This window comes from Balaenoptera ricei, chromosome 5 (genome assembly GCF_028023285.1).
Source record: "Balaenoptera ricei isolate mBalRic1 chromosome 5, mBalRic1.hap2, whole genome shotgun sequence".
Lineage (NCBI taxonomy): Eukaryota > Metazoa > Chordata > Mammalia > Artiodactyla > Balaenopteridae > Balaenoptera > Balaenoptera ricei.
The window spans coordinates 110,602,965-110,628,750 of NC_082643.1; the positions used below are offsets into that span (position 1 = coordinate 110,602,965).

Consider the following 25,786-nt stretch of genomic DNA (forward strand, 5'->3'; position numbering starts at 1 on the left):
AATATCTACTAAATTGTGAAGGAATGAATAAAATGGAGCCTGTAATGCCAAGAGAGCACTAAAATGGAGCCGGGAGGCCATTGGGAAGCGGACCTATGCATGTCTCCACCTGGATGGAACATGAACTTTGAACTGGGCCACAGTATCCTGAAAGAACACTTACACAGCAGACTCTCAAATAATAACAACCCTAGCAACCAATCAAGTATAGACAAAAATGGTTCCAGTCAGGCAGCACCAATCATAATTCTTGCAATATGACTTATGTCAGATTCCTGCTTTTTCCATTAAAAATCCTTTGGCTTTCAACCCTCCTGAGAGTACATTTGGGTTTCTACCAGATTCTGTGTCTCCAGAATTGCAATTCTTAAGACCCCAAATAAATGCTTTTGTTGCATTACAGCAATGGTCTTATTTTTCGGTTGACAAAATACACATCATTACTGTCACACAATCTTTCACTGTTATCAATTTAAGCTAAATCCAATATCTAATTTAAATAACATTTCTAAGAGAGGACAGGGGCATTTGTCTTTTCTCTATATTCCCAGTTCTAGGACAATACTTGTCATATAAAATGCTCTCAAAAAATATTGGTTAAAGAGAATAAATGTTGGGTTCAATTTTAGTAAGAGGTGATAAGTCTCAGAACTTAAAGAGAGTGGATCAAGTTGCCTTTCTAGTTCTGTTAAGTTCTAAAACTCCTGAAAGTTTTCTATTTACTTTGCTCCTAACCACTGGAAGAGAAAGACCAAGAATTTGCAAAAGAGAATTGTCCTCAAACTTTTGAGTCTAAGGACCCTATTAGAATTTTAAAAACTATTGAGGGCCCCCCAAAAGCTTTTCTTTATGCTTGTGATATCTATCCATAATGACCATATTAGAAGTTAAAACTTTTTAAAATATATTTATTAGTTCATTACAAAATAGTAATATAACCCCATTATATGTTTATGAAAAATAACTATATTTTCTAAAACAGAAGAAAAATGTAGTGAGAAGCATGGAATTGTTTTATATTTTTGAAAATCTCTTTAATGTCTGACTTAGTAGAAGACAGCTAGATTCTCTTATCTGCTTCTGCATTTAATCTCTTGTGATATGTTGTTTTGGTTGAACTAGATAAAGAAAATCTGGCTTCACACAGGTATGTAGTTTGAAAGGGGAGGAATATTTTAATAGCTTTTTCATATAATTGTGAATATTCTTCTTTGATTACTACACCAAAACTCAACAGATGGTAGTTTCTTAAAGGTTAGTTGCAGTATAGAATCCAAAGCCATATTAATGAAACTTTCATACTCTATTACACTAAAATCCTTTGGTTTACTTTGCACTATCATTCTGCAACATCATCCATTGATCACTTAGGAAATGTTGGTTCGTAAAGTTATATAGACCTTGAAAGCTCATATCTTATCGTGGCAACAAATATCATGAACTGTTTTCCTTGAACTAACAGGTTCACTTTGTTCTTTCTGAGAAAACACTTGCTAAATAACTTGGTAAGTCTGAATAACTACAGCTTGTTTTTCAGTCATTCTTTCGGGTAAAAAAAAAACAAAACAAAAAACTGCTGTCCCTGAAAAAAAAGCAGCAAATTCAACTTGCAACTCAAGTATTGCAGTCATATAATGAGATTCAACAAAAGTGCTTTATGCATACTTACTATTACATTTTACAGAATGCTTAAAAGATATGTACTCAAGATGTAATCAAATTAATTAATTTTTACTGCTTCATCAAGGACTCTCTTAAGGGAAAGTGGCATACATATGTATGTATGTATAATTTTATTATGAGTATGTTGGTGAAGAATACAATGGCTACTAGCAGTTTGGTGCCACTACACTGATTCATGTTAAGGCACCAGCAGTTTTACTCACCATTGTTTTTTGCACCATTGATAACATAGTAAAAGAAAGGCAAATAACATCTTAGTGTTATTATGAAAAGAGTTTTGAATTTTTAGACTTCTTGAAAGGGTCCTGGACATACCCAAGAGTTCATGGACCAAATTTTAATAACTACTGGCATAAGGCGATTTTTCATGTCAATAAATTAGAAAAACTAATTTTCTCTTTTGCTCTTAAAGAGAAGAGTTACAGCACCCACCCCTATTCTCTTTAGAACAGGAAGTTGCTAACCAGATATAACTTACCATTCACATAATAAAAATCATTTTAATCACACTCTCCAAATGCAACAGGCAAAATGCATCCAAAGCTGAACGGCTGAAGTATCTCATATCCCATATAAATAATATTGCTGAAGGGAAAGTTTAAACACAGATTTTAAAGATATTTCAACCTGTTTTAGTACAGCTTAAGAATTATCACCTACTTTACAAGCAAGAAACCCACGAAGCAAATAGATTTAATAAAATTCCCAGTAGAACAGTTCAGCAAAAATTTTTTGTAAATGTGATTAAATTCATCCAATATTTATGTCAGCTTCAGTGTTGAGACCTTAAAATTATTATTCTCTTCATTTATAATAAGTAATTTCATCTCTATCAAATCTCCTAGGAAGTTACAGTAACAAGATAGAGACATGTTTTGCAGAAGGGGTTGCTTATTGAAGCCATGAAAGCTTTTCTAAAAGAAAAAAAAAAAATGTTTCTACATTAGGGTTAGATAGAAAATACCCCCAAATCATGACATTTTCAGAGATGGTGAGTAAGCAGAGGGATATCCAGGTTCATAGATCAAGGGAATATGCCGGAAGGTGGGGATGTGTGAGAATGGGAAAGAGGTTCATCACTGGTTAGGGAGGAAACTCATAAAGGCTTTAACTACATTCTCTAAGGTCTGAGTCCTATTTTTACTCAACTTTCCCTAATACTGTTTATCATAGTGTCAACATACGACCTCTAAACATCACTTTTAAAATGATAATCTCAGACTATATGCTCAGAGATATTTACCTCTCTCTTAACACTCATCTGCAGATATCTTACCTGAATGGATGATCCCTAAGCTATACAAGAATTTTCAGAGCTCTCTTCTGTATTACCTTTTAATTTTTATTTTTTAAATATATTAAAATATATTTGATACATGCAAAATATATTTAAATATTTTAAAGTTGGCAAGCACAACTATGAACCCACCATCCAACCCAAGAGCTAGAACAATATCAATAACTTGCCTCAATTTAGTATACCTCCTATATCCCAACCCTCTTGACTCCCTCTAAAATTAACAGTATCCTCCATAATATTTATATATTATAAATATAATAATAATATTAACATAGATTAAAGAAAATAATATATAAATAATATAACTGTTACATTTCAAAGCTTCATTTGTGCTCACTTCTAGCTATAGTTCTAGCTAGTCTAGCTAGCTAAACTATAGCTCACTTCTAGCTATAGTTTATTTTTCACTGCTCCATAGTACTCCACAGTATTACTCTACTATAATTTATATATACGTTCTTTTGTTGATGAACTAGGTTGTTTCCTGGCTTTTTATACTACAAGCCATGCTGCTATAGCCCTTTTTATACATATCTTGCGGTACACGTAAATAAACACTTCTCTGGGTTATATCCTTAGGAGTAGGATTGCTAGGTCAGAGAATATAGGAAAGTTCAGAATTACAAGATATTGTCAAGTGGTTGTAGCAATTACACTCCCATGAAAAATATATTAAAATTCCACATATTCTCTTACACACTTGGTAGTATCAAGTTCTTAATTTTTCATCATCCAATATGTGTAAAATGGAACGTCAGTATCTTAATTTGCATTCTCTTTATTACTAATTAATACTGAAGCTCTATTCAAATTTTTATTGGCCATTTTATTACCCTTCTGTCAAGCACCTGTTCCTGGGTTTTTTTCCCATTTTTATGGATTGTGTACCTCAGTTTTAATTTCTTATTGATTCGTAGGAATTTGTTGAATATTCTGGACACTAATCCTTAGTCATACAAGATTTGGGTTGGCTACATGTGCTGTGTACATCTCCCAGTTAGTGACCTGTTTTCTACTTTCTTTATGGTATCATTGGGTAGGCCAGTATTACTTTAAATGTAGTCAAATTTATCATCTATTTTCTGGTTGGTGCCTTACTTAAAAAATCATTTCTTTCTCAAGATTTGAAAGATATTATATTTTCTTCTAAGTGTTTTTCAAATTGTTTTCTTTTTGCATAAAAACACTAATTCATTTAGAATCGATCTTTGTATATAGTAGTGTTACAGTATCAGTTTTTTCCTTATGGATACTCAATTTTTCCAACATCAGGTTTTAAACAGTTCCTTCTTCTCTTAATGATCAATGTTTCAATCTTTTTTTGGCCCTCTAGTCTGTTTCATTGGTTAATTGGTCAATACCACAGCATCAATTAATATAGCTTTATATTTTTCATCTCTCTTGAGACAAAATATTTAGTTCTGTAAATGGGATTACAGAATAACCTGAAACTTTGGCAAAATAAAATACTTTTAGTAGCTAAAATAAAATACACTTTTTCTCAAATGTCTACGTACCAGTATGACAGATAAATCATATCGGTAACATGAGTAAACACCAAAAGAGAGAAATCTAATACTCATGATAAAAATTGAGACCATGATAAATGGCATAATAACAATATCATAATACCTCTTGTGTGATATCATTTCCCCTTCCTTTTTTTAATTAATTTTACTTTATTTTATTTAATTTATTTTTTTGGTTGCATTGGGTCTTCGTTGCTGCATGCGGGCTTTCTCTAGTTGCGGCGAGCGGGGGTTACTATTCATTTCAGTGCGCAGGCTTCTCATTGCAGTGGCTTCTCTTGTTGCGGAGCACGGGCTCTAGGCACGTGGGTTCCAGTAATTGCAGCATGTGGGCTCAGTAGTTGTGGCTTGTGGGCTCTAGAGCACAGGCTCAGTAGTTGTGGCGCACAAGGTTAGTTGCTCTGCAGCATGTGGGATCTTCCTGGACCAGGGCTTGAACCCGTGTCCCCTGCATTGGTAGGTGGATTCTTAACCACTGCGCCACCAGGGAAGTCCCATTTCCCCTTCCTTTAAACAATAAATAAAGCTTGCCCTTCCAAAGAGTCAAGTTAGAGCAAAGTTATTTGAAAATTTGAGGTTGGGAAACTAAGTCACATCTCGATATAAGACTATTAGAGAACATAATGGCCAATCTAAGAAATCATTTTCCTTATCTGCTAGCTATGTATGTACTATAACATAAAGAAAAATTAAAAGAAGACCCCCCCCAAAAGGAAAAAAAAAACCAAAACCAAAAAACATTTGGAAAGTATCAAGAAAGCACAGCTAATAATTGGGTTTGGTGTTGTCTGGTCACTAAAAAAATGATTGAGGGATCCAGTCTAACAAATAATAGGATTTTCAAAATGCTTTTGTTTTTATAGGGTATGGTCAATAAATGCTTCTTGATTAATTTTTCCTGCTCTGGCAATGGCAGACTTGATGATTGAATTGGTTTTTAGGATACCAAATTCTTTAATACTCTAAATGTATACAGATGAAACACTTCCTAGACTATAAAATGAATATGTTTCTCACGTTTGTGTGAAGGTATTTTCTTAGGAAGGTCTGTTCTGCCCTGTACCTATCTTGTCCTGCCTCAGTTAAATTCCTAAGTCATTTTTCTGTGAGCTACTGTTCACTCATACTTTTGTAGAAATGCCTGTTTTGATCTATGGATATGTTTTTAAGACAGAGCTAAGGGGCTTTCCTGAGGGGCTGGATGTGAGTGTAAGGGAAAGAGAGAAGTTACACATGAATCCAAGCCTTTTTGGTTGAGCAATTAGAAAAAGAGACTTACCATCAAATGAGATGACGAAATCCATGGGTGCAATAGGTTTGGAAAAGGGAGAAGATGATTTTGATATGGTCAGTATGAAATATCTATTAGTGGAAATGTTAGGTTAACACATTATTCTTATTATTCTGAAGTTCAAGAGAGAGGTATTGCTGAGAGATATAAATATGGGAGTCATTGGCATATAGTGGTATTTAAAGCCAAAAGATCATTAACTCACAAAGAAAATGGCTATAAATGGCAAGGACTAAATATCATACTGGTATTAGACCAGTTCCCGTGCTCAGGAAATAATAAAATTAGTTTGTCGTGATTTATTCTAAGTAAAGCTGTGTTTTTTCCTTGGGTAAATCTATTTCCCTAAGTACCTAATTTTATAATCTGCTTTGTAATGTAGTCCACATTCATCATTCTATAGAATAAACCTCCACTTTTTTGAAAATCAGAATATCTCTTCCATATTATATTATTCCTTTTAGATCCATGGCGATAATTGAATTATCTTAAGACAGTGGGATAAAATCACTTCTGGGTAATAAATTTTTCCTTCTTGAGCTGAGCTGAGTAATCATATCTGCTTATCTAAATGCAGACCCAACCAAGTTTGTAGAACCTACTAGAGTGAAAATGAGTAGCTTTTAATAAATAAGATATCAGTTTCAAAATTATGTTTTGTGAGAGAGAATCAGAGTCAGGGCAAGAACACAATCTATAGCTCTAAATTATGATACCACCTACTTCCCTCATTATTTCCCCTTATGTTTTTCCTACTTAGACATATTCATTATAAGCAGGTGTTAGAGGCAGCTGTTACTAAGATGGAAAGGAATGGGAAAGTTCTTAAATATTGCTTTCTTTATAAAAAAAAAAAAAATGCAGAACATCTGGGTTCTGGACTTCCCTGGTGGCGCAGTGGTTGAGAATCCACCTGCCAATGCAGGGGACACAGGTTCGAGCCCTGGTCCGGGAAGATCCCACATGCCACGGAGCAACTAAGCCTGTGCGCCACAACTACTGAGCCTGCGTGCCACAACTACTGAAGCCTGTGTGCCTAGAGCCTGTGCTCTGTAACAAGAGAAGCCACCACAATGAGAACACGTGCACCGCAACAAAGAATAGCCCCCGCTCGCCGCAACTAGAGAAAGCCTGCGTGCAGCAATGAAGACCCAACGCAGCCAAAAATAAATAAACAAAATTAAAAACAAAAATCTGGGTTCTGCCCAGAACTAAGAAATATTTTTGGTATGACTGAAATGATTATGCAAAAGATTACGCAGAAGGAACAGCAACTAAATTTCTTCCTTGTTGCCTGCATTTTAAAAATCTCCTTTTACTTTCACAGTAGTTTTTGTAAAATGCTATGAAAAGTTTAATGCATTTGTCTAGTTTTGCTTATCTTTAAACCCTTGAAGACTACTTAACATTGGAATGTGGTTGCTCAATATTTATTAATTATTAGAAAACTACCTTATAATGTACAATTTTTAGCTTTGTTTATTACAGCAGTAGTTTCCTTCTCTAAAGAACTTTCCCACCCTTCTGAGATGTACCCCAAATCCTAAGAGGTGAAAGGAGGAGATATGGATGACACAACACAATATAAAAAAGAAAATCAAAACCAAAAAGTTGGCCTAGACTCCTAGAACAAATCCTGTACCCTGGGTCCCAGCTAAATATGAGTTAGAGGGTTAGGTTACCACCTTAGTCAGAGCTGTCATTGTTAGGCCAGTATATCTGTTGTCACTGGAAAACAGCATAGCCAAGTCATACTTCCCAATGGAGGAAAGTGTGGTGTCAGAATCTCAGGAAGGTCCAAATCAGGACACCTGCGTGCCAGATCGGCCCAGCTACACATGCGGACTGGCCAGAGCTGCAGGACGCCGTCTGCTCAGCACATGAAATGCCAGCTTCTTTGCCGAAGATGGGTTTGAAGGATGGGATTCTTTAAAGAGAAAGCTCACCACTCGGCTGTGACATCCTTAGCCTTTCTCACATTTTAAAATAAACAATTTTAGGAAGAGGGGATTAAAGGCTTATGTCTGAGAGATGACAAATATGGTATATTGCTAGCTCCAGAAGACCTGCCTCAGAAGTCCTCCTTCAGATCGGCATTTGGCTTTTCATTCTGGTGACTGATGAAGAATGACTATAACTCTCAGAATATGCCAGGTGTTAAGCATGTGCAAATTCCAAAAATGCTCTATGTTCTCGTCACTGGGTTTGCAACAATCAGACCAACAAGGGAATATCTCTCTTCCCTATTCCCTTTAAGCCATAATGAGACATGTGGCCCATACCTTGACTTCCTGATCTTTAATGAAAATCTGGTCAGAGAAAACATGGTGGACAACCCAGAGTCTATTGAACAATTAGTATTAATTGTCTTCCCCCCGCCCCACTAAAACTGACATCTAGAATAGTATAAAGTAAGACTCACTTCTTTGCAATTTGCGGGGCTGAATTTCCCACAACTTATCTTTAGGTCCTTATTTAGCAATCTATTGTTACCTTTAAGTCCCATTAGTAATTATTAGATATTTAAAACGTTTATTTTTCTTTTAATTGATATATATACTCTACTCCCCTTGAAGCTTGTGCCAATTTTGGTTTCTTCTTCAGAGATAAGAAAACAAGGACTTCAATAGTGTTTCCAGAGTTTATATGCACAGTTCTATAAAGTTGTTAAACTCCAAAAAAAAAAAAAAAAAAAGCCAGTATGGAAAAACAATCTCATTCAATTTTACAAAAAAAAAAGAAACTTAAGTGTTCTCCCCACTTCGCTCATCAAGGTAAAACTCTTCCGTATTAAAACTGTAGTCAAATAACTACAGTTATTGAAGCTGATCTATCATGGGACCACAGATACCAAATATTGAGCTTGCTCATAATGTATATAGTCACTTTTCTAGCATCTTCCTTCCTGCCTAACTGCCTCCCTCAAATATTTACTGAGTGCTCTGCACATGACAGATGCTATAGGGTATTGAGAAAATTAATTTAATGTTATTAATATAGTGAAATTAATGTAAATTTCTTGGCATAAAGTAGGTTTTCAACAAATGTTAGTTGCACTATCTTCTAGAAGCAAGGGCCCATGTATTGCCTAGATATCCAATCACAGTACCAACCACACTCATGCTGGCTGTAGGATATTGGTAGGAATGTGCTGGAGGTGTACAGTCACAATACATAATATCAGATTGCATTATCCATGGGTAGGCAATGACTACAATTTGGAGGTTGGCCTGTTTATCCTGTTTGGTTTTGTGATTAAGTCACAAGTAGCTCTCAGTTATGTTCTTCCTTTCCTTTCCATGCATCTTAGCTGCAGATTATCACTCCTTCAAATCCTTATATTAAATCTTATTATGGTGATTGCTATTGGCTCTTCATTGAATGTGCAATTCTTAAATCTGGTAGCAGGGATTTGAAATCAATAATTTGTCCAGTGCTCTGGCCCTCTGCCTTGATTCCCTAAGATATTTTAAATAGCCCTTGAAGATTAAGAACATCTTGGTCCCACCACCAGAGCATTTTCTCCAGCTAGTCTCTGACTCTCCCAGAAGTGGACTTTTTAAAAAAAAATTACTGGTGAGGTTGGGCTATATTTTTTTTTATTGATGTCTACTGAGAATCAGAATTATATTTTTTGGTCTTAATTTTTTAAGTGACAGGCCATCAAATATAGTTGTTATTTTGTGTCAAAAGCTTGTATTTTCTAACAACACACACACTCCAATCCAATTTGTAATCAATCACTGGGGTGGCTATGGCACAAGACCTGACTGTTGGTCACTTGTGTTTTTAACAATGAGAACCAAAAGAGACTAAAATTTAGTCACAATGTGTTGCAGCTGGTGTGGCCAGGACCCCACTGGAAATGTAATTTCAAGAAGATTTTTCTTGTTAAAAAGCCATTTCCTTCTGAAGAGTGTTGGGAAGATAGCAGTAGGGCAAATAGGCAAGTAAGGAAATTTACAAGGATTTCCAAAGAGCATTTTGGAAGCATTGTATTAATTTTGAACAATTGCCAAAACATTTTTACTGAGTTAAGCCGTTTAGCCTTTTCTCTGAAACTTTAATAGGATATGTTTGCATTAAAAAATAACTTAGACATTTTTTTTTTTGGCCTCAGTGCATGCATTTTTACTAAGTGGCACATGAAGTAACATGTGTCACCAGACTGGACTCTATGGCATTGCACTGCGTACGATGTGTTCCTGCCTCTTCTTTCAGGAAAAGAGTGGGTTTTGGGTGGGGAACGTACTGCTGGTTTGCACTCATTAACTGCTTCCCGAAAATGATGGTTTCCTGGGAATGGTAACCATGCTACATCAATTTCGACCAGGTTCTTCTAATAGAGAGGACCCGGTCACAAGATGATATTACAGGTTCTTTTTAAGACTATCAACCAAACTAAGGGTATACCACCTTAAAGCAATCAACATTGAAACGTTTATAATTATAACCACAATACTGACTCCGTGACTCAGAATTCCTTTTGGAACTTTTTGGAATTGTTTTCAGAAAGTACACTACATTTCTTTGACTGACATCCTCACCTTCTGTGGGATATTTTGTTTATGGAAACAACACAAAGCCACTCAGAGCCAAGGATTTTCAATGTGGTGTGTTGGTCAATATATATAATCTTGTTTATGGTCATAAAATTATGGCCTAAAATAAATAAACATGTAAACTACTTCTGAAGTTAGTTTCAAAAGAAAGGTCTAAATGACAATATCAGAGGAACGAGTTTTCTGCAGTGACTAATTTGGAAAAATAATGTTTGAGCATGCTTGTTAAAAAAAATCTATGACATCATTTTAAACTTGCACATTTATCACATTCTTGCTTTGATATATTTCAGCACACATTCTATTCTGTTCCTCCGCCTTACCTGTAGGAAGATCTTGTCCACTTTACCTAACACAACCCCTCTACCATCTGTTCTGAAGTCACCAGACTCCTACCCTCCTACTAGTGCAACCTTGTTATTTCTTACCATGCTTCTTATTCCTTGTAAACCTGCCTCTTTCCACTTATGTTTCCTTAGTGCTTTGTAAATGAAACTAGGATCAGACTTCCTCAGGGAGCAGTGAGGCATTAACAAAGGAAAAAAAAATCAAAATTTAATTCCTTCCAAAATATTTGGAAAAGAAAAGGCAGGCACCACCTCTTTACATTACCAACATAATGTCTAGCATGTCAGACCTTTTCTTGACCGCTGATGAATACAGTCTTACTCTTCCAGGGCATCCTGACTGTTTGTTCATCAAGGGAACCAGAGTATACTCCACGAAAAATGACTGAAATAGCTTGACTACATTTTCTGTTAATGAGGAAGTGCTTTTACCTGGAGATTGATAGCCAGCTTTGTTTTATCCATGCTTCACTTACAGCAGAGAGCAGAATGTCCCCATTCTTAACATAATTAAAGTTAAGATAACTAGATAACTAGGAGATACAAGTATTCATCCTTAAAAATCTTTAAAAAAAAGGAAAACTCATCAAATTGTTCAGCTCTCATACTGTATTGAAAATAGAGGCCTGAATTGGACAATATCTGGGATCCTCTTTCAACCTGAAAATTACAACTGGATTCGTCAAATACACTACACTTGTTTTTACGGCTACTTATACCAAGGGCCCAGCATAACATATGTGTCTAATAAATGTTTCTTGACTGTGATCATAGCATCTAATACATCTAAGAAGTAAGTAAGCAATTAACAAGTTGACTGGCTTACCAGAAGAACTTAATCACCTCTGAATTCTAAAACATACCAATAAAAAGTCTCTAGCTGGATTCTCTGGCCTCCAATTTATATGAGGATGCAACATAGCATGATTAAGTAGACAGACTCAGGGAAGACTGCTTGGCTTTAAATCCCAGCTCCGCCATTCATCAGCTGTGTGGCCCCAGGGACAAAGTAAGAGAAACAAGATAATTGATGACATTGTGTGCCAAGTTGAGAAGTTTAGACTTCATGCTCTAGAAATGAACATTTCTAGAGGACCCTTATCAGATTTTTATTTTAGAAAGCTCACTTTAGAAGTAGTGTGGAGGATGGTTTGGAGAAGCACAAAAATACCACAAAATTGTAATGTTACACTGGGAAATGACAATGGTCTGAATCAACGCAATGGCAGTTGGGATGACAATAAAACAACAAAAGAGATCGATATTAAAAAAGAAGTAGAATCCTATCAATTAGAGCATAATTGCCTAGGAGCAGGGATGGCAAGCAGGAAGCCTAGACTGTTTCTAGCCTGGACAAATGTTTGGGTGAGATTCCTGCACATGGAACGTGAAAGATCAGAACTACTACACTGTTCATTAGGAAACGCCTACTTAGTAAAACAAAAATATGTTTTCACCAGCTTTGAAAAATACCCACTTTCCTGTTTGAAGAGTTTGTGGCAAAATATATTTTGTCTGTCACAGTTCACGTGATCTCACACCCATACAGCTTGACTTTATAATTGGCTATTTCTCTGAACTTTATCCACTGTGAACCCTGTAACCTATAATGTGCCCAAAATATGACACTCAAGTTTAGTTTTAGAGCTTTAAAAATACACTTACTTCTATTATTGAGGCCCTTATAATGCCTTTCCAAGATGTTTTTAAAATATATAAACAGTAACACATCTCATACATGATAGAATAAAAACACATAGGGCTCTTCTTGAATGTCATATGCAGAATATTCTAATAGCAGGCTGTTTGTAGCCTGCAAGAATAAAAATAATAATCCTTATAATAATACCACTAAGTTCTAATAAGAAATGTGGAAGAATTACTACTGGTACTGAAATTTTTGATGAAATACAAGAAAATCAAGACAAATAGGCAAAGAAAGGAAACAAAACCAAAAAACACCTTCCGCTTTCAGTCTTTCTTCCCTAAAAAAATAAAGGCAATCTGTCAAAACAGAAACTGAATTTATGATTCCAGAATCATAAAATCCAACTCGAATAACTCATTCTTGGGTTGATTCTGTCTAATTCAGATTTGTCTTTCATAAATTCAGAGTGGAAAGGTCTTAATTTTTTTTTTCATAACACAACCTCTAATGATGTAATGTAAATAAACAATACTTTATTTTTTGCAGAGAGATAGGAAAAGACACCATTGTCACAGCTCCCACTTTACTGATAAGAAAACTAAGGCGTAAAGGTGTTAGATGATTTCTTCAATGTCCAGCATATTAAAAAATAGGCTAACCAGGTCTTCTGAATCTTTATCCCAGGCTCTGTCAAGCTCATCTGCTGTCCTGTGTAGAAACTGTAGCCATCCTCAACTGCATATTCTTAGAAATAAAGTATGATGATACATATGGCATACACCCAGAAAGAACAATACTAATGTGGGATAACAGATTAACATGGAAATTAATTAACAGGAAACATCCAAGGACCAAACACGGCATTGTTATAAGTCAGTTACTCCTGGAAGCAGAGAGAGAGGCAGAGGTTAGGCACATCCCAAGGTGAAGAGTTCCACCACATCTAGGCCAGAGGCTGACATGCAGTTGCAGAAGGGAAAGTGGGAGAGGTCTGAGATGGTGGATGCTTCTCTCCGTGAAAACCCGCCTGCCTCTGCTTTCTATCTCCCCGCACTGGGGCTGATTCCTCAAGTACTACCAATCTCTGAGCATAATGCCCTGAGTTCCCTCAGGGTGAGGGCAGTAGCAAATGAGTCAGTGGTTTTTCAAACCACGGGTTTTGATCAGTCATTTCTATAAGTAATGACCAGTATTTAAAAGAGAGAGAGCAAAGAGAACAGAACAAGAGAATAGTGCAGAGTAGAATAGAAGGAAAGAACTTAAAGACTCACTGCATCTTAAAAGTATTTATTGTTGAAACTTTTTTTTCAAGGGGGTGTGTGTGTGTATGTGTATACGTATGTGTACTTGATCCAATGTAAAATATATTTCTTTGGTACAGACTCTCTTTAGCCAGGCTTATTAAGGTATTATGAATGAAAAAGCAAGCAAGGATAACATAGTCAAAGCCACATCCTTTCATTAATTTTGCTTAAATCCTACTGACACCGTTGGAATCATGACATTGTATTCTTTGCTAATACATTTTGACATACACAAATTTAGAGCTGAAAAAAGAGCTCTACCTATAATTTATCTCCCATCAGTTTTGTAATCAACTGAATTTAATTCTTCTACAGAGCTTTGTTATTATTCGAAAGGCTTGTGTTAGAAGTCAGAAGATCCAAGTTCCCGCAGAAGTTCCTTTGTCACAGGCATTATTTGTGGTACATTGGGCAGATCATGACCATCTCCTAAATTGGTTGCCTCGTATGTAAAATGAGCGAGTTAAACTAGGTGATTGCTAATGTATCTCCCGGCTATAACTATGCCCACGTTAGTCTCTTGTACAAGTTCTTGAAACTTGTAGATGATAAAAGGTTCTCTTGTTTCTTTCTATAAAGCTCTCCATCTTGATTAATAATGATTAGGCATATTTGAAGAATCCTCTTATTCAGTTATTAAAGAGGCAAGCACTTTTAAGAGTCTATCAGGTGGAAAATAAATGTTAAGGAAGCGTTTTACACTAGAAATTAGTAATTATTTATAAAATAGCAAGTAGCAAAAAATTACTCTTTAGTGCGTAGTTCAAGCTATAAAAACAAACATTATATACTGCTTAAAATATGTATTGCATATTATAATATGTAACATTTCATGAGCATAAATAATAGATACTTGCATATTCTCATCAGACACTAGTTGATGTAACAAGTCCATCATAGAGAAAAAAAAACTGGAGGCCCTTTACATCCAAAGCATTCAAATAAATAGAGTTCAAGAAACAAAAGCACCTGTCTTGATAGGAATCTACACAGGTTTATTTCATGTCCAGTAAGTGATGAAAGGGAAAAGAGTATGAGAAGTTGGGGCAATCAGACTTGATTCTTGGGGGCTGCATTAGTCTAACCCGGGGCACTTTTTAGCAGACTTTTTTGTTAGCAATGAGAAATCATAAAGACTTGGTTGCCTGACTCCTGACAATTTGTAGTCAACCGTAAATGGTTTAATTTTTGATATGGAGATTTTTTGTTTGTTTCTGAAAGTACTTCAAAACAGTTGAGCAGGCAGGGGGGCTCAGGAGTTTTTATCAAGAACATCTGCATATGTGACAAATGATTTCAAAGAAGGAAATAATATCAGCAAAGAAAAGAACACAGAACAGAAAGAAAAGAGGACTGGGGAGAGAATGTGAAGGAATGCCCACGTTTATGGGCAGAAGGTTGTGGAGGAATCAGTGAAAGAAATAAAGAGGAACAAACCAGAGAGGAAAAGAAAAATATGTAATATTACAGAAGCAAGGGGCTATATTAGGTATAAAAGACAGACAACAGAGTACAGAGGATGGTTACTGGAAAAAAGACTTTGGCTTTCAAGTGACAAGTTAACACAGCGCTTGTTCACAGTGCTAAATTCCAAAGGGTTAAGATGAAGTTACAATGAGCAAGTGAAGACTATTATTTGAATGTGAGCTGTCATTTCAGTTGGTTTTAAATGACAATTTTCCCCGTCCTCCCACTTGAATGAAGTTTTTTAGTTCATTACCAGATAGAAACTCTTATTGGCAAACAGTTTGTATCCAGTATGTTAAAAGAACTTCATCACATACTTCAGTGAGATGACTTTCACTCTCAATTTAACATTACTAAAATATTTCCAAATTACCTGAATCATGAAAAAAGAACTCAAAACAAACAAACAAGTAAAGGGAATGGAACGAGAATAATGAGCTCCAAATTTCTGAGTCCTCTTAGCAGGACAGTCTGACACTCAAAGAGAGTTATAAGTCTTCCAAATTCTCAGCAAGCCCTTTGGGCTCCAAGCACTGTGCAGAAAGTGTCAAGAAGCTTGCCTTGGCATAGGCTGTCTTACTTTGGAGAATATCAAATGAATGCTGTTGGCAGCAGACTATAACATGTTGTTCAATTATTGTGGTCCCCATGTTTAAATAACTAATATTGCCATAGTTTTTAGGACCTCTCCTTACTGTGGTTGTATTTTTAATATCTGCTATACTCTTGCTTCTGTATAATTTCATCAATTTTCAATTATGTGCTATTTTGCTTAAGTTTTACAAGACAGCACTGACTTACCATCCCTTTTAATTCTAACAATCAGTGCAAGAAACATGATAGCATGTGTGTGTGTGCGTGTGTGTGTGTGTGTGTGTGTATTTTGTCCTGTTTTGTTCTGTTTTACAATTCTTGGCCTTGGTATAATTGAGTTCATTTGTTTCCTTCATGTACATCACATGCATTCATTTAGTTACTCCTTCCCATCTTGGTGGGGAAAATTAAGCAGCCACTTTCTATTTCGTGCAGGAGCACTTGACCTTACTTATTTCTGTAATGGTAATAGTAATAATGACATCAGTTCAATGACTAAGTGCACTTTCCTCTTCCTCCCTGTTGCCCAGTAAGATGAGTATTGTTACTATTATGGTTGCTACTGTTATCCTATTTTACAGATTTTTAAAAAAAGACCAGAGGTTAAGCGGCTTTTCCAAAGACATTAAGCTAGCCAGCTGAAATTTGGAAAAATTCCCCTAGGAATTCTGTTAGGAAGCTGGAGTGCTGCAGTGCTGCTACAGATCAACTGATGCTCTGAAAGGCAGCTCGGAGGGGTCAGAAGTAAAGAAAAAACAAAAGCAATAGCAGGTTCTAAACCTAGACAGTTTCCCCCAATCTGATCCTAATGTGAGGGATGCCAGCCAGACCAACTTAAAGCCACTGGAGAGAAGCCATTGAGAAGGCCTCCACTTTGCTGATGTCAGTGGGCACGTGGTGTCACTTAGATGCAGGATGATGGGTACTGGGGACTGTACGGTGGTTACCATGAGAAAAAAAGAGAAAAATAGAATCCATGCAATAGCATTCCCTTCTATTTGGGGCAACGCAATAATTTAATGGGAAAGAGTAAGAGAAAGAAAGAGGTGTGTGTGTGTGTGTGTGTGTGTGTGTGTGTGTATGTTTTCCTTGTTGACAGTGAATTCTCCCTGGCAGGGAGGCAAGTAAAGGCAGAGATGAAACTAGTGTACTACTATGTGCATGCCTTTGTACCCATGAACTGCTATCAAACTTTGGTTACTCAGAGTAGCAATTGGCATCAACAGAGGGTTTGGGTTTTGCTATGGTTTTAATGAATGTAGAGTTATATCCATGTCATTAGAAAATAGAATAGGGAAGAATAAAATAAAGGTCCATGTTTCCTCTTAAGTCCACACTGTATGGATATTGTATCCATATTGTATATTGCAGCATATTGTAGCAGCATGGTCTGGTAGTTAAATATGCAGGCTCTGACACTAGATCGCTTGGGTTCGTATTCTGGCTTTCTCCACTTACTGCTGTGTGACTTGTGCAAATTGCATAACCTCTCTGTGTCTCAGGAGAATTATTGTTTTATCATTTATAAAAACAAGGATGATGTTAGGACTTGCTCCAAAGGCTGCCGAGAGAATTAAAAGATTAATTCAAATGAAGCATTTGCAGCAGTGCCTGGCACAGAGTAAATAATCAATAAACGGAACCTCTTACTATAATTTGATGTGTGCTATAACTGTTTGCAAGCCAGTTTAAGGAAATAATATCTGAAAATCACTCTTCTCTTCTAGTCCTGGGAAGAAAGAACATTATTATTCCACATGGTAAAGCATACCGTGGAGAGCTAACATTTTTTAGGAGATATTTGGATGGATCCACTACTTTAAGAAGTCTCTCCCCCTAATTGTGATGCTTTGTTTTGCCACTTAATGTACTTATTCATTCACTGATTTTATTTGTTTGCTTTAGACAGGTTGGGACAGTTAAAATGTTGCATGATAATGAAATATTTAAATATGAGCTATTGTGTGTGCCAAATTATAATACATAAGTAGAATCAACCAATTAAATTAGATGCTGTAATATATTTTAAAGGATATCTGATGCGTATTTGTCCCTTTTTATCTAACTATGGAAGAGAGATAAGTAACTTTTTAAAATGTTTACTACTTTTGTGTTTTGCTGATTTTATTTCTACATTTATTTGAAGCACATAGATAAATCTAAGCTAGTATTAAGATCCCACAAATATAGTCTCTTATTCAGGTTCATTGGTTGTGGATAAAAGTTAGAATATAATAATTCTGTTTTTAGTGCTGCATAAACTGAGTTAAAATACAGCAATTTATATCTGATATTGAAATCCCTTCTGCCTTAAAGGTTTCTGATTTAATTTACCATCACTAAGACAAGGATTTATGGGATGAACTCTCCCTAAGGACCCTGATTAGATGTTGGTGTTATTCGTGGCCAGCCTTCCTTGTTTCGAACCCAAAGAAGTGGGCAATAACCCAAAATTGTTAGCATGAGAGACTCAATGGGAAGCCACAATTTAAAATATTTGGATGGTGACTTTCCTCCTGTGGACAGATGTTCCTATCAAAAAAAATCTCCCATATTTTATATCAGTTGACCTCTGTGTTTGGGAGAATGGTTTATATTTATCCTAAAAAAAAAAACCCAACAATCAGAGATAAATATGTCATTCTCTCATTCCCAGAAAGTGGGGACAGAGAAAGAAAAAAATTAACTTCTGCTTTCCTTAAACAGTAATACTAAACTTTTGTTATATATTCCATATTTAATCTTTCTATGTAATCTTAAAGCAATCCTACACAACACAAAAATCTATCTATTAATTATTATTAATTTTGTTTTGAGGGTTGCTTCAGATTTTTTTAAAAAATGACTCAATAAGAGGAATATAAATATTGCATAAATCTTTTCAATGATTGAATAATTAACTAGGAGCAGATTTATCTCCTTTTTATGGATGAGTACAAGTGACTAGAGGTATAATGAAATAAAATGACTTAAAAGGGCATTGAGGGAGTCACAGACAGAAATAAGATTGTAATTCATTTCAATGTTACATCAGTACCAAAGAATGAACAGCCAGAAGAGACTGAGTCTAAAATAGTAAGTATATTGAGTATTATAAAGGCCTCTATAATTTAACAGATCATTTTAATGTACACAAAACGATTGTGCAGGGAAAAGAAGAGGAAGCGGCAGTATTCTCCTAGAACAGAATATACGTTACCTTTCTATTACATTGCTTTCTCTACTTTAAAAATTGTAAGATTTGAAACATCCCGGGAAGGAATATGTATCAGAGGGGAGTGCTAAAGAAGACTATGGTAGGGTCAGAGTCACAGCTGGAGTGAGTTTAAGTAACCTTGTCCTTTACTCTCTCTCCTCTAGCACAGAAATAAAATGATGGATGCCTCTACTTAGATCATCATTAAAATACTTTTCTTGCTATTCACGAGGTAACCTTCACTTGTATCAACCATCAATTCTCTACTATCCACCGTGAAAGAAAAGAAGTAGTGTAGTGTAGAGTATTTCAAATATTTTTCATTTTGAAAAATTTAATTTAAAAACTGATTTGCTTTCCTGATTATGTTTAGTGTCAGTTGATGTCCAGAGGAGATAGCAAATATTTATCCTCAAGCAGGGGAAAGTTGGACTGGGGTTTTAAAAAAAAAAAGTCATGGATAATTTTAGAAAGTGAAGAAATCACCTACAGAAAATAGGGTATATAGTTTTTTCAATGAGCATATTCATGAGTGTTTGTGCATACAAATAGATACAGCATTTTTATTAAAGAAAATTCAATATACAAATATGAGTGTTCTCTAACCAACGTCCTCAAGCTTCTGTTTCAATGTATTTCAAGCGTTCTTTTCTCACAACATAACTTCATCCAAACCACCGTCCTTCAAGCATCAAAATTATATCAGAAAATAATGGAATCTGAATTTACATGACCAGTTTCACCTTCGTTTTAGAGACACATGCCAGGAAGCTTATCTACCTTTAAAATATAATTATTTTCCACAGTTCTCATCATAACTTTTAAAAATATTTCAAAATCATACAGCATTGTGTTCAAATTAATCTGCCAGTCTAAGACAAAGTAAGGAGTAAAGACTAAAAGAAGCTATTACAAACACATTCAAAAGGTTTTTCATTCTCAAAAAAAAAAAAAAAAATCACTGTTAATTTCAAGGGTAAATTGATTTTATAAATTGCTTTATTTTTTTTAAATCTGTCTTTAAGGTGGCCTGTAAAAATTGATACCTCATGCTCCAGAGGTGATGTTGAACAACAGTGTACTTAATCAGAATATATTTAAGCGCATGATATTGAATATTTTGTCTAATAATACTTTTGATTTAGAAAATTTGCAAGTCTCTTTAGAAATTGAGATATATAAATATTTATATATATGTTAGTAACAGTCCTACAATCTCACTTATCCCATATACATATACATACACACGCTACCTTTTAAAACACATTAATAATAGATGCAAAAGGAAAGTCAAATTAAAACAATGTGAATAATTCTGCAAAATAATTTTTGCTACTTCTGTATCGATTCACCTGAATGAATTCAATTTTCTATGTCAGTTTCCAATCGTAACTCATAACTGCGTCTTTGAAAGCAAACCTAAGAATGAGAATTTTAACACCCCTGGAGAACAGTTCATTTTCTTTGAGTGCCCTCTAAATCTTTCCTGAAATTCAAAGGCTACTCCTCCAGAAGTGATTTACAAATGATTCACCTTGCTGACAGGACAAGTAGAATTCCTACTAATTAGAATGTTTTCTTCATATGAAATCAGCTACAGTGAATCAAGAAAACCTTGGTGCCAATTTAGTCTCATTTTCACTTTTGTAGATTAGTGAATTATTAAATTTCTTCAGTAATTTCTTCTGCAATAGCAATAAAATTTTTATTTTAATTCTCTATTCTGAAAGTAAATCAGGAAAAACAGACCATTATTCAATTTTCACTTAAGGAAAAGGAGACCAAAGACTAAGTTTCTGACATGCCTACTTGAAGTTATATCTTACAGTCTCTGGTTCCTGTACCTCTGAAATGCATACAGTTCAGTATCATCAATCAAAGATTGGGGACGGGGAGACAACCAGACTTATTAGGCCTAAGGATGACACTACATAATTAGCTAGTTTTATCAGTTGGCATTTTACTGCAAATTTTCTCAATCAATCATGTTATGATGGATAAAAATTCAGTTCAGCTACATTTTACTTCTAAAGTTTTTCTCCATGAAAGGATGTGGCATCTTCCGTTTTGAACAGTCTTTCTAATTTCCATTCCATTATTGAAAATAAGAGTACTAAGAATTTTGGTAACCACATAACTAGTGGTAGAAAGAAGATAAAGAGACCCATAAATATTCAAAGAATTCCTCTTTCTACTTCAAAGAGGAAAGATTTTTTCTATTTCTTCCTTCATAACAGTACACATTTTAGGTCACCCAATAAACAAGTGAGAAGCCAGAATGTACAAAAGATAATCCTTTTATTTTACAGCTATCTTACTGTGAGTCAACTTAATGTTTCAATTCTATGTTACCATTGTCTCTAATAAGTTGTAATTTTCTCACAAACCCAATGTCAAATTCTAAGGATCCTGTATTACAGTTAAGTAAATATAATGAAATATATTCCATAGGACCACTAAGTTATGGAAAGCATACAAGACATCCAACTCAAAAAAGAAAAAAAAGAAAAAGAAAAATTCAACTCATTTATAAAATAAATCAATCTTCAATTTGAAGACATGCAAAACAGAGTCACAACCTCTTTAAGGAGCAGATATTTGGAGAGATAGAAAAATAAGCACACATATTTTATACATATTTATATACTGATATGCTACCAAAACATAAAGGATAAGCCAGGTTCTGGGATGCATCCCACAGTCTAACCCATGTAACCCTATGGCTAGCGGCAGTGCTGACATAACTGGTAATTTGACTGAGGAACAGCAGGTGTTAGGGCCCAATGGTGACGGAAACAGAAAGCCCTTTGCAGAAACTCACAGAATGTACATGGATTAGAATCAAAAGGAACCTCAAAGATTATTGGGTCCATCCCTCTGTTCTTTGCTAAACTAAACCCAGCTCTTTTCAGCAACTGATAAGGTGGAATTTGAAGTCAGTAGCATTAGAAAAAAATCTGATGATTTGGACTGAGAGCATCCTTTCTAGTCTTTGACCCATGACATTATGGACTTCTAAGAGAAGTCCATTCCTATTGAAAATGGCAGGGTGTTTCCTAAGGAAGAGGAAAATGGAATGAGAGTGGTCTTGTAAGTGTGGATGGAGGTATGTACACATGTGTGAGAATATGCACAGGACATGTATGCATGTAGTGTGTATGCAGATGTATAGTTTATTTCCCTTGAGACTTTAAAAAAAAAATTACTGTGGTTGCAGGCTTTGTATTCCTTTGAGAGGATAGCTGAAATGTTTGACATTTCAAAGCCTAGGAAGCATTCTGGAACTGCAAAACGAGCAAAACTTTCCCCGTGAGAGGGCACTAGGGGGCCAAGCGGAGCAGAATCTTCCCTCGCTGTCCATCCAGGACGGCCTTGATTGTCAACCTTCGCTCTGCCGCCTGCGCTGGGGGCAGGGGCAGCGGAGGACGCGCACAGCAGCTGCAGCAGGATCCTCTCATAAAACAAGGAAACCCAGAATCTGTGGGGCAATGAGCCGCCTTCACGGGTTGACAGTTGTGCTGTGGATGTGCCCGTGCTGCTTGGCAAACTGGCTTTCGGTTTTGGCTTCGCAAAAAAGGAGTGGAAGGGGGAGCTGTAGTGGTTCCCAGTGCCCGCAGGGCCCCCTCTCCCGGCCGCTGCGTGCTGGCCACAACGGGCGCAGGGTGTGCGCACTCGTGTCTCTCTGTGTCTGTTTGTGTAACTGTTTGCATGACTGTCAATCTATCTGTCTGTGTGACAGAGAAACAAAGATGCTCGCGGAAAGTTCCCTCTGGAAAATAAACCTCGGGAGTTTTCCTTGCTACGTCCCAGGCACCCTGGTCCTCCGTAACTATGATACTGCCATTGTCGCTTCGTTATTTTGTTTTCTCCGGGATGATTTATATCCAGGAGTGAGAAATGCACGTTTACTTAAGCTTTCTGTATGTGACCTTACTTCACGGAAAGGAGAAAGTGGCTGGGAAGGAAGGAGAACCTGAAAAACGGTAAATTCCCTCTTCGGATTGTGAAATGAAACAGTTAAGAGCCCAGAAACTGGACTCAGACTGTCCGGGTTCAAATCCCGCTCTGCCACTTACACTAACTGTGTGCCGTGGGCAAAGAGCTTCTACTCGGTGCCTAAGTTTGTTCATTTGCCGTATAGCGATAGTAACAGCGCCCACCTCATAGGGTTGTGAAGATTAAACATATGTAAAACGCTTAGAACAGTACCTGACACATAGTAGTTGCTGTGTGTTAGCTATTAACATCATCCTCGACATCCACCGTGTTAAATGTGGAGAAGGACCATTCCGGCCCTTTCCCCCATCTGTACGCACTAGATCTCCGCACATGCCCATCATATCCCAAAGCAAAGATGAGAAAGTACCCCATCCCGCCCGCTCCACACCCTCCAGCACTCGCAGCCACCCAGCCACCCCCGCCAGTGCAGACGTGCATCTGCGAACCCCTCCCCAGCCGTCTCGCGCGCCACACCTGGGGGCGCCCTCGGGGGCAAAGGCAAATGAAGTGTCCGAGAGTGCCGGTCCCTACCTCTCCTGGCTGAAGAGTGCATTGGGGGTATTTTCCTACCTGCCCCAGGTTTTTGCCCTTCTTACTGCCGCCGAAAGCCAGTCCTTGGTATGTGCCCGCAGATCGATTGGCGGCCTGGGCTGGCGTCTCCCCGCCCAGAGAGGACTTGATGGAGTTGAGTTTGGCCCGCGAGCTGCCGAACTGTGAGCTCTCCACCATCAGCACCGCGGCCAGAAGGAGCAGGCAGCGGGAGGAGTCCTTGCCCCGCATCAGCGTGGCCATCTCCTGGCGAGGGGTCCCCAGGGAGGGGCAAAGCCCGCAAGGGTACGGATACAGAGGGAGGGAGGAGCCCAACACGGGGCCGTACGCTCGGGGCGCCGGGACTCGCAGACTCTGTTTCCCCCAACCCCACTTGGCTTTGGGGGCCCAGCACCGTGTGAACTCAGTCTCACGCCTCAGACCGGGAGGGAGCGTGACCCAAGCAAGACCTGCTTCTCCGCCAGGGCAGGAAGTTCTGCAGTAACTGGAAGCAATCAAAGGCGAGGCGCCTTCTTGCCAAGGAGGCGTGACCCGAGGTGCAAGAAGACCCAGCGCCACGGCCCGCACCGCTTCCGTTGCTCCTTGCCCCGCACCTCCGAGGTCCCGCCCGGTTCTCCTTGGTCCAGTCCTCCTCCCAACTGCTCAGGAGGTCCACATCAGTTCCTTCTCCTTCGGCCTCAGTTGCGTTTTCTCTCCTTTTCCTTCCCTACCCCTTATGTCTCAACCTTTGCAGGACATAAGTCCTCCTTTTCAAAGTTAGCGGGCACTATATGGGGGATCAGGAACCGCCCCCAGACAAGACCCCTGAGGTCTGAGGCCAGCCAAGGTCCCGCACACGCGCACGCACGCACAGGCGCCCCGAAGCGTTGTTCTCCGGCTCACAGCCCTGCAGCAGCCAAGCGCTGCCAGGGACGGTGCGATGCCCCGGGAGCTGTCTTGCGCTCCACGAGGTCTCCCTCTCTGCGTCTGCTCTCTCATCGCCGCCCCCTTTGCTTTTTATAGCTTCCCACAATGGGTTTTTTTTTTTTTCCTCCGCCCCCAATTCAATAGTGACAAAGAATGAAAACGTATCTATCACCCCCCGCGTTCCCGCCCCCCTCTTCTCTTTTCCCTGCGGCTGCTCCTTCTGAGGCTTCCCCTTCTGCTTCTCCCTCGCCCCCTCCCACTGACCTTGCACCGTACAGCGGCTGAGGAAATGGGATTCACCCCCAGAGGAACAGGCGGGGTTCTGATTATTCCTGACAACCAGCCACTCCAGAGGATGGAAGAACCCTTGCAAACAAACGGATGGCAAATGTGGACGTGGAGAGGGGCGAGGTGCCACCTCGCTTCGGGACCGCCAGCACCCCTCCCCAACCCACCTCCAGCCCCTGACTCCTGGAGGAGCACTGGGAAAGCCCTACAGAAGACTGAAAGAAGTGAGCATCTGGGCGTTAATGGTCTGTGTATGCTCAAGTTGGGTTTTAGCCTGTGCCTCCCAGTGGATGTGTGAGACTGGCGCTGTACTGGTGCGCCAGGGAGTGCCCAACCGACCCAAATGGGGCTTTGGGAAGAAGAGTACCAGAGAAGGGGGAAAGATGCTCCTATTCTCCCTCTGAGAGGCGTGTAGGACGTTCTGGTCTCCCCCTCTTCACACTCCAGTCCCCCTCCCCACCACACAAGCAGCGTTTGCCTACTTCTCTGAGGAGCTGGGAGCAATGGGGGCCCCCTGAGTACCTTCCGAGCTTTGAATCTCACAGCTCTACCGGGCACCTTTACCGTCCCAGGCAACTCGTCCCTTTGCAAAGAGGAAATCCCAGACAGGAATGAACGGGGCGGCAAGGGAGTCTTGGAGGTTCTGCTTTCTGCCCCTTAGCCTCTGGGAATTACATGCGAAGCCTTTCCTGCGAGACCCGAGGCTCCCCGGGTCCGGTTCGCTTCTGTGGGAAAGAGGCTCAGAGAAGGCCTGGAGCGCGCGGGTCTGCGGCGCTTGGGGGCGCCAGTGGCAGCCGCTGGGCAAGGCGAGGAAGCGTTCCCGGAGACAGAGATGAGAGCTGTCCCAGGCAGTCTCTGGGACTGGAGATGTTCAGCGGCAGTAGAGAGCCAAGGCTTCCAAGGCAACCCAAGGGCTTCGGAATTTGTTGCATTTCTCCTTCTCTGGTGCGCTAACATCTGTGCACAGAGAAATCGAGGCCGTGCGGCACAACTTGATGGCTAACAGCTAGGGGAGCAGGCTGTTCTTTCTAAACACGCTCTAGGATCTTCAGACCTGAGTTCCTCAGCTTTCGCACCTGATCCTGGCGCACACCAGCGCGGACGGCGGTGCACAGTCAACAGT

At 38.4% G+C, this 25,786-nt stretch overlaps 1 protein-coding gene across 1 annotated transcript in view; it reads right to left on the reverse strand.

The window, feature by feature from the left end:
- DKK2 (dickkopf WNT signaling pathway inhibitor 2) overlaps positions 1-24,422 on the reverse strand; it is a 113,006-nt gene extending 88,584 nt beyond the window's left edge. The window contains exon 1 of the mRNA XM_059924210.1: positions 23,491-24,422. Coding sequence (XP_059780193.1) covers positions 23,491-23,712 — 222 coding nt within the window. The 5' untranslated portion in view covers positions 23,713-24,422. The remainder of the gene's footprint in view (positions 1-23,490) is intronic.
- Positions 24,423-25,786: the final 1,364 nt, after the last annotated feature.